Source organism: Simochromis diagramma, unplaced genomic scaffold (assembly GCF_900408965.1).
Source record: "Simochromis diagramma unplaced genomic scaffold, fSimDia1.1 OVJJ01000685.1, whole genome shotgun sequence".
NCBI classification, from domain to species: Eukaryota; Metazoa; Chordata; class Actinopteri; order Cichliformes; family Cichlidae; genus Simochromis; species Simochromis diagramma.
In genome coordinates, this window is record NW_024387477.1 from 8,163,841 (window position 1) to 8,173,655 (window position 9,815).

Here is a 9,815-nt window from a genome sequence, read left to right on the forward strand (position 1 = left end):
CATGTCACACCTTTAGGATACAATTTCTTTTTCCTGATGGTAAAATCATTCACTGCTCTGGTATTCATTGACCTCAAAAGGATGGAATGTGACAATCATTGTGTCACATTCCATTCCAATCACAATTTCAAAGCAAAGACGTTTTACAATGACACAGAGAGGAGGTCCTTGGAAGGTGGGTTGTACACTATATAAACCTATGCAGCAGAAACATTGGAGAGCATCCAGGATCCAGACTTGGAGAGACACCAACTGAAGACTGAACAGTGCACAGGTATGATGCTATTAACACATTTACTCCAGCAGTTATAGTTAATAATAACAGCTGTATTCCCTGTGGTACATTCTCCACATTTCACCAAGTTATACATTTCTTATTTTACTTGTTTTTTACTGTGGTTTTGCCACTCCAGAAAAATAAGTCAGTTTTGCATCTCTGTAGGGTGTTTTCTTAATTTGCTTTAGTCCACAGAACAAACATTGTTTATATGGTTTATTTTCACCCATCATGGCAAGTGGGCAGGACTTTTTTATTTTTATATCGCTGAAAACACGAAGGAAAACAGGAACTGTTTTGCCTTACCAACTTTTCTATATCTTCTCTACCCCTTAAATACCACCTCAACAAAAAGCTTCTACATTATAAATTCTGAAAAAGCCTTAGCCATCGTCTGTGAGACAAGTCCTGCAGAGATGACTGCATCCACAGAGAAACTGCGAGAGAGCTACAACCAGCAGGGCTTCCTCTCGGCACTGCCTGTGCTGAATGAGACAGAGCTGAGGGAAGCAAGAGATGCCTTTTCTAAGTTGGAGATGGAATTTGGTAAGTAGCACACAGCGATGAAGAGAGATGGGTAACAAGACAATGCTAGTGCAGAAAAGACAGTTGAGGAAAAAGTAGCAACAGATCATTAATGAGTTGAATTTATCTTCTAAAAGTACGAATATGCATAAAAGTAATTAAAACTAGTAGACTAAATGTTGCCCTGTTTTTTCTAAGGAAAGCTGTGTTATGTTTATACATATATCCAGGTACTGAGTACACGCAGTACAGCCTTCACAATGCTCACCTCCAGTATCCATGGGTGATGAACCTGACCAAGCACCCTCACATCCTGCAAGTGATCACAGCCGTCTTGGGCCCAGATGTGATCCTGCTGGATTCCCGCTTCATCTGCAAATACCCAGCATCGGTCAAACCAGCCAAGGAGGAAACGATTACCCAAAGCAATGGGCACGCTGAAAAAGATGAACTTCCATACGTGGCCTGGCATCAGGACATGAGGTAAATTTTACTCAACAGACAAAGAAGCAAACACGTGTTTGTTTTGCTTTCCTATGCCTAACTCTAATTGTTTGTTCAGGTACTGGGGTATCACTGGCGGCCCTGTTCTTTCTGTGTGGCTTGCTTTGGATGACTCACTAAAAGAAAACGGTGCCCTGCGGGTTATCCCAGGTATTTCATCTGCTTTAGTGTTTTGTTTTTCTTTTATACAACTTGCTATAAAATGTGCTTTCTAAAATCAGCAGTCTTACTCACAGTGTTGAGCTTTGCCTCCTGTAGGCAGCCACTGCTCAGGCATGTTGCCCCATCGCCAAGCCCTCCGCCCTGGGAACATGCTGTCAGTGAACCAGGAGATCCCAGAGGAGCTGGTGCAGGTGGAGGAAGCTGTGTTATGCCCTCTGTTAGCTGGACAGATGTCTGTGAGTTCGGTTTTATTCTTAACTTAAAAGGCTGTAAATGAGGATAAAGACATTGTATGTTGAATGAATGACCTTTTGTTTCTTTAACATATAGATTCATGATGGACTCCTTGTGCATGCAAGTGATGCCAACACATCTCAAAAGAGACGCTGTGGGTTTGTGATCCGTTACGTTCCCACCTGTGCTTACCCCACAGAGGTAAGGCCGATGTTTTTCCCTGTTTTGAAAGAATCAGAGTTTCATCTTGTATTTTTCTGTTTTACTGTTTTACTTACTTATTTTACTTCTGTTTCTTAGGATCCTGATCGTCCAAGGAAGTTTCATGCAACAAAGTTGGTCAGCGGGACAGACGCATTCAATCATTTCTCCAACAAAAGCACATGAATATAAGTATTCATGTGACTACAGTCCAATTTGCAAGACCAGGAGTTAATATATGTTACAGAAATATAATGTGTTGTTAAAGCAAATGTTTAAATTTTATAATCAAATCAAATTTCAGATTATTGATATATTTATCACATTTCTGTCATTTTTTGACATAACTTGCTGTGTTTAAATTCCTTTAAGACTATATCATGAATTAATTAAATAATTGAATGTGTAGAAACTGTTTTGTGCCATAAACTGGTTTGTAAAATTTGAAATAAATGACAAATTGCATACAAACAAAAGAGACTCACGGCGATTTTGCTTTCCAACTAAAATCTTTATATCATATTAATGACAAAAAATGTACAATATGCCAAAAGTCAATTCAGGATGTTTGCTTGGTGTAACAGATTTGTTATAAATTTAGACCGAGTTCAACAGTAAAAACTTTTCTTTCTTTTTTTTTTTACACAAAGCGCTGTTACATTCTTATTTAATGCACAAAGCAGAGTGAAGTCTACTTTGTGAAATTAAACTTATTAACTCTTAAATTTTTGCATTTTCCTGTTCAATTCTCATCATAAACAGAGATGCTCATACAGCTGTTATTATAAACAGTACTGTGCAAAATGCTTGAGCCAACCCTCGGTTCTGTATATTTTCCTAGCAAAATGGCTAATAGGTAATACAAATGGAATTATATTTTATATTCTAACAAGCTTGAAACTAAATATTTGGTGTGATCACCTTTATTCTTCAAAACAGCCTGAACTCTTGTAGGCAGATTTCTTGTAATTTCTTTAAGTAGTTTTCAGGAATAGCTATCTAGTTTTCTTGAAGGACACTCAAAGCTCTTCTCTGAATGTCGGCTGCCTTTTTGTTCCATTCTCTGTCATTATAATCCCACACTGCTTGTTGAGGTCTGGACTCTGGGGAGGCCAATCCATGGCTGATGATAGTGTTGCATAGGGCTTTTCCGGGTACCCTTTTACAGCTGTGTATTTGGGATAATTTTCATACTGAAAAATGAATCAGTGTTTTGCAAGATCTCCAGCACTACTGGCTGAAATGCAACCCAAACCATGACAGAGCCTCCACCGTGTTTTACAGATGGCTGTAGACTCTCACTGTTGTACCTCTTTCATAACCTCCTCTGTACACATTAGGGGAGACCAGGGATAGTTGTAACATTTTTGACATTTCTGTCTGTAAATTGGAGCTCTTTTAAGGTAGTGGATTCAAAATGTAATGCAAAGTATTTACATGTCTCTGCTATTAAATAGTGCAGCACAATTACCCATTGCATGGTATGGTCTCAAACACGAAGAGTGAAATGTTACAATTAACCCCCTAGTCTGGGTTAGTTGTAACACATCCTGGGGTAAAATGTAACACAATGAAATAAGGGTACTAACAAAACATTAACATGTAATCTTTGTTTATTCAACACATGAATGCACTTACATCCATTTATGTAGCTGTGTGTGTGTGTGACAGAATGCAGAAATCTAACTTTTGAACATATTCCAACCCCCCCAAAAAAGACAAATTATGGAATTTTCTGCAACTGAATATTTCATTAATTTTGGTTGGTCTTCCTTGAGTTTGGCCTCATTGGCTCAGTGGGCATTATAACCTACAACTCTTGCACCAATTTTGAACATAACAATGAAGCTGAAAAAATGTAGTTGTTCACCAGCATTGCAATTCCATTACTTTTTTTCATGGCTTACCTTGGTGTGATTTGCAAAGTGCTTCAGAAAGATGAGTGAATCTGTTTCTTGCATCCATCCTGATTTATTTCCACTACCAGTATTTCCTACTGCTCCATCTCTGACACAGTGGTCTGCATAATGTATGTGTGGGAACACAAACAGTGGAGGAATTGTGTTGCCAATGGCATTAACCGCAAATGCGACCAGTGAACCTCTCTCTGCTGATGTCGTTGCCCCAACTTGTTTAATATAAGTTAAAGTAATAGTGTGGTTAGTTGTAACATCTGCATTATTGTTACAACTAACCCAGACTGTTGCTGTTACAACTGACCCAGACTCCTATAGCCATGAACTAGCTAACATTACAGCCAACGGCTAAAACACTAGCACTAAAGACCTACACAGAATATATCCCCATAGACATACAAATAACATAATTTAAGTTTGATGAGTTTAACTGCAAAGCAGATAATGCTATCAAACACAGACATGTTAAATTGTCTGTGTTTGACAAAATGTGCTGATTTTTCACATGTGATAGCAGAACTGAGTTGGGCATGCACAGGATGAGTCACATCATTTGAAACTTAGCCCTGATTGGAGAAATTGGAAGTGTTACAACTGACCCACGTTACAACTATCCCCGGTCTCCCCTACTGACAGCTTTATCCAAAACTTCAAATTTGGACTCATCACTGCACCTGTAGTGGTTGATGCTCAGTCCAGTTCTTGTGTAATCTGCAGAAGTGCAGTGTTGTTTGTGAGCAGGTACGGTATGTTTGAGTTTTAATTTGTTTCAAACACTATTTCACTACAGTAGTTCACATTATTAACTACAACTGTGCATAAAGTGGTCTATCTGACCATCTTCGTACAATACACCTCACTCCTCCCTGCATGAATCTTTCTTTTTTATTCGTTCCTGTGGGGTGGAACTCAGCTCTCTCTAAGTCTGATACTGTCTCTCTCTTCTTGGTGAATTTTGTTTTGTAGCGCTTTTCACAGAGTTAATGTCAGAGTTAGAGAAATATCTGACAACGCAGGTCCAGCGCAGGATTCATCCAGAATAGTTTTGTTACAAACCATACCACCGTGAAATCTGTGTAACAGTGTAACCGTTGACCTGACCAGTATTTACCGTCAGCTCCTGACCCTTCCTCGTATCGAAGTTAGACTGTAATTGTGTTGACTTCCCTGTTGAAGCTGTTTTACGAAGCTTCGGGCAGAGCTGGAAGTACCCGCGCAAGGATACCGATGGTTACACTACACCCTCTTGCAGTAAAGGGAGGGTATGTTGTGACACAATACAACACAATGACACAATAAACCAGCAAATCGAGTTATTTCTCTGACTCATCTACACAACGTGATCACTACATATTTCAATTTTTCAATTTTCAATTTCAATTTTTTCCCTAATGTGGTCCAAATTTATATATATATATATATATATATATATATATATATATATATATATATATAAAACACTACCTCTTAAGTTACAAAGTTTATTTGTATTGTGTTCAGAAAATGGGGACGGCAGAAGGAAGTTTTATTTTAAGCACCGGTTTGCTCGAACCACACAAAGGCAAATGTGTCCAACAGTCATAGGCATAAGAAACTGGAATTCTCTCAGTGATCATCTTAAGTGTTGTATAAATGTTTCTCAATTTAAAATCTGCTATAAGAATAAAATGATAAACCAATATGAAGAAGTTGAAAAGAATAGAATTTAATTGTAGAAAAACGATCCTTTTAGTTTGATATTTAGTGGTATTGCTCATTGTTGAGTATATTGTTCTGTTTGCTTTGTTTTGTTTTGTAATGTGCAGAAAATTGTCATAGTGTAATTTTGGTTGCCTACTTGTATTATCACAGATAGGGGGCAGGTATCAATAAGAATTTATTCTTCTTCCTGCTCCTTTTCATGCATGGAAACAGTGTTACTTTAATTGAAAGGAAGGTTATGTATGGGAATGCATTACTGCTGTACCATGTGTGAAACAAACAAAAAAATATATATATGAGGACATGTTTCCAAAAAAAAGTGGGTAACGTGATGGGTGGATGGCTCGAAGCTGTGAGCGCAGTGCTAAAACCTTGACTCTGTCCTGTAACTCTTCACAGAGTGTTTAGAGTTGAGTCCCTTTCTCAGTATTGATACTGTTTTACTACTGCCGAGCACAACTGAACAAAACTAAACATTTGCAGTTTTTCGAGTTGCATGTCCGCTCGGAAATCGGTGCACAATTACAACATGTTTGTGCGTCTTTTCTCGATTTTCGTGGTTTCATTTCTACCAGAGCCACACACTAACACCATACTAACATTTCTAAAGCACTTAAATGAATGTGACTTTGTTAGTGTGTCCGAGTTTAATAAGTACCTGCAACCTCACCGAACAATGCGCGCATTTACGCAGGTGGCACAGTAATCTTTATTAACACAGGGAGGGGTTGAGATCTAACAGCAAATAATAATTTGCTGCTCTTACAAAATGCAAGTCACTGTTAAACACGGATTTCAGGTATACAAGGTGAAATAATTTGTAATGAAGGATAAATTTGGATAAATTCTGCACTAGCCCTCAGTCTCACAGTCCCGAGAAGTTTCTAACAGACGACACGTTGACTCTTCTCCATCCTCCTCTCTTTCATCTGCCTGATAGAATCACGGGCTTACACTGTATTATTTTAGTTTACATCAATCTCATCCTTTCCCTCCCTCGCTCAGTGCTCGTTTCTGAGCCGCTAATTTGTGCCGTTCTTGGTAGGCAACTCGAAATGAACCGACTGCATCCTCGTTTATTCATTGGGGCACTGTTAGAGCACCCAAAGAACTTTTAATTCCCATGAGCCCATTTTTGCCAACGCATCATCTCGCTAATTTGCCACACAGCTTTCAGTGACAGACAAGACCCCGTGTCTCTCTGGTAAACTCAGACAGCAGCTCATGCTCGGCGCAGACCGTTGGCTACTAAATGAGATCACCCTGAGAGATCACGATGACAGTGTAGACCGCTAACTTTGCCTTTATCAACATTCTTGCATGAAATATCCTCTTCTTAAAATGACAAGAACTGATGCTAATATTGTAAATATTGTAAGGAAGTGTTTAATTGTTTTCCTAAATGTTCCACACAAGTCGTTCTGAGATATTTTTGGAGATCTGTCAGAATATTTGACACTGCAGTGACAACAACACACAGTTACCAGTTACAGGTAAAACCTCATTGCAGGTGAAGAGAGTGTGTTGAGAAGATCAGAGGAGTGCTCTGAGCAGCTCACGAATGAAGTAAATGATAGAGAGGAGGACAAGTGGAAGACAGTGAATCAGGAAGTGCAGAGGACTGATAATGAGGAATTCTAGCAGCTATGAAGAGGATAAAGAGTGGAAAGGTGGCTGGTCCAGATGACAGAGGTGGGACCAAGTCATTGTTTTGCAAGTCTCAAGTAAGTCTCAAGTCTTTATCCTCAAGTCTCAAGTCAAGTCTCAAGTAATGTCAGGCAAGTCAGAGTCGAGTCTCAAGTCACTGGTGTAAAAGTCCAAGTAAAGTCACAAGTCTGAAATTTTGAATTTCAAGTCCTTTCGAGTCTTTAAAAAAAAAAACGAAAAAAAAAGCATGTTGCAGTTATATGCTAAATGTAAATATTAGACCATGTAATTTTTAAATCTGTGTTTTTCTCAACACATGACAAAATAGTGAACTTGGAAAATATACACAAATTGTGAAATTGCACCTCTTTAAAATGCAGCTCAATTAAACCTAGCTCCAAGAATAATTTTCACCGACAGTTCTGAGATAAGCTGCATGTTATTCTTGGATGCGGTTGTAGGACCGGCTTTAAAATCGCATGACAAAAATATCATACATAAATAAATGATATTTTTTTTAAAAATATCATTTAAAAAAAAAAACTGCATCACCAACGTAGCCTGGAAAACATTTGCTAGTTAGATGAAGTCAGCTATCTCATCGTAGCATATTTATATGCATATTTATAATTATACGCTTCTTGGAGTGAGTGCATACACTCGTGAAGTTTAGTAACTTCCGGTCACTGCAACAAGCCCAGGTACAGTTTACCGACGGATGGGTACAGGACCTTGAAATGCACCGTGTAGAAAGTAAAGACCATCGTACGTATCATAAGTTTACCAGTCTCACAAATCGTCGTCATAAATACACATTCTTTAACCGTTTAGGACCTTTGAGCTCAACGGTAATTAATTAGCAGTGGAAATAATTTCTGGTACCCATCACAGAAATGTAGCAGTGACAATAATATTGTATGCTGTAATCGTAATGGGCGATTGGTGATACAAAACAACTGTTTTACCCTGTGAATGAAAGTATATGTTTTTGTCAATGTACCATAATAACAGAAGCGAAACACAATATTGTGTCAGGACAATTCACTATTTATGCACAATAAACAAAGGAGCATAGCGCGACAATTTCTGTTCAGCGCCAGACTTGCTTGTAACCTATATCACCAATTATGTTATGAAAATGACACATTAACTACAACAGCAGACTAACCTGTGAGCTGGAGTGTTCTGGGACGTTATATTTGGTCTTTGAATGGCTGCAATCCAGGCCACCCGTCGCCTCTTTGTTACTTCGGAAACATGGCTCAAACAATTTCTCTTCAACGACGTAATCCGATAACAACCGATCTCTTTACCCGTCGGCTTCCCGTGGCTGTCATGCGACCGGCTATTGCAGTTAATAATACAACAGCTTCTTGACATTTTTGTGTTTCTTTTTATCGCTGTATAACTGATTTCAATTGAAAGCCTGCGTGCGCTAGTACCGCTTGCCACGAGTTCCCAGAATCCTTTGCGGTTCTTAACCTTGTGAACGACGTAGATTTCAATCTCTAATCATCTGAATGTTTTCAATTTATCTTTGGGTAACATATTAAGTCTTTTCATGATAAACCGGTTCAAGTCCAATTCAGTCCCAGGTCATGCTGGTAAAAGTCCAAGTTCAAGGTCACAAGATATTAGAACATTTTTTCAAGTCAAGTCTTTAAAGTCATACCATGAATGACTCGAGTCTGACTCGAGTCCAAGTCATGTGACTCGAGTCCACACCTCTGCCAGATGATACCTGTGGAGGTAATGGCGTTTTAACCAGACTGTTTTATGCAATCTTAGAGAATGAGAAGTCTTTATAGATCTAGAGAAAGCATACGATAGGATATCAAGAGAGGAACTGTGGTTCTGCATGAGGAAGTCAGGGCAGTTTAAATAACCATGTTGACACATGAAGTTTCCCCGGCAACCTGTCCAAGGTCCAGGTCTTTTGTCACATATCTGCTCACATGAGCTCCAGTTCTTGGAGATGCAAAGTATAATGAGAGATTAGGAAAATGGATTGAATGAACAATAAATGATAAAAGTCCAGTTAGTTTGCCAGACCCAGAAGCAAATAGACAAGTGTGTAAAGCAGTCTAACTCACTCTAGGAAAGATGGCAGGTGGCAGTCTACACACCCGCCAGCATTCAACCCATTAAACCTCCTTTCAGTTTCCCAGTGTTTCCCAGCGACAACAGTTGAACCGGATATTTGACAGGCAGTGAGACAATACTGTTAAAATGTTACTGGTGACAGAGGGCTCCTTTCAATTAACTAAGTCATCATTAAACAATGCAAGGATTTTGGTAGGTACACATATTTCTTACTCCATGTGTAGTCGTATGAAAAAGGTTGTATGGGGAACCTCGAGCAAACAAGCCAATTGAAACAACACAGAAAAAGTGCGTGAATAATTCCAACAAAATAACAAAAAAGGTTTAGCTGGCCACAAAAATAGTTACTAATCTGTTATTTTGCTTAAAGGTACGGACAGACTTTTGCCTACAAATGCAAATCTCCAATGTTTTCATCCAGTAAACCCCTTGGTGTAATAAACCAGACAGTTTCTAACACAATAGGTTTGAACATTATGGATTATTGTATTATGTGTATGTCAGGACATTATTGAATGACGTATAAATAAGGAAAAACAACTGAA

General features: G+C 38.6%; 1 protein-coding gene across 1 annotated transcript; it reads left to right on the top strand.

Annotated features, from left to right (window-relative positions):
- Window positions 1–168: 168 nt before the first annotated feature.
- On the top strand, window positions 169–2,367 carry zgc:174917 (uncharacterized protein LOC565650 homolog). The gene is made up of 7 exons (XM_040016622.1): window positions 169–274; window positions 633–823; window positions 1,033–1,285; window positions 1,365–1,456; window positions 1,565–1,704; window positions 1,799–1,903; window positions 2,003–2,367. The coding sequence occupies exons 2-7, from the start codon at window positions 694–696 to the stop codon at window positions 2,087–2,089; spliced, it is 807 nt and encodes a 268-aa protein (XP_039872556.1). The 5' UTR covers window positions 169–274; window positions 633–693; the 3' UTR covers window positions 2,090–2,367.
- Window positions 2,368–9,815: the final 7,448 nt, after the last annotated feature.

Coding starts and splice junctions, on each gene's coding strand:
- zgc:174917 (XM_040016622.1), top strand. CDS start 694: ATGACTGCATCCACAGAGAAACTGCGAGAGAGCTACAACCAGCAGGGC. Junction 1,705..1,798: donor TGTTAGCTGGACAGATGTCT/GTGAGTTCGGTT, acceptor TTTAACATATAG/ATTCATGATGGACTCCTTGT. Junction 1,904..2,002: donor CCTGTGCTTACCCCACAGAG/GTAAGGCCGATG, acceptor TCTGTTTCTTAG/GATCCTGATCGTCCAAGGAA.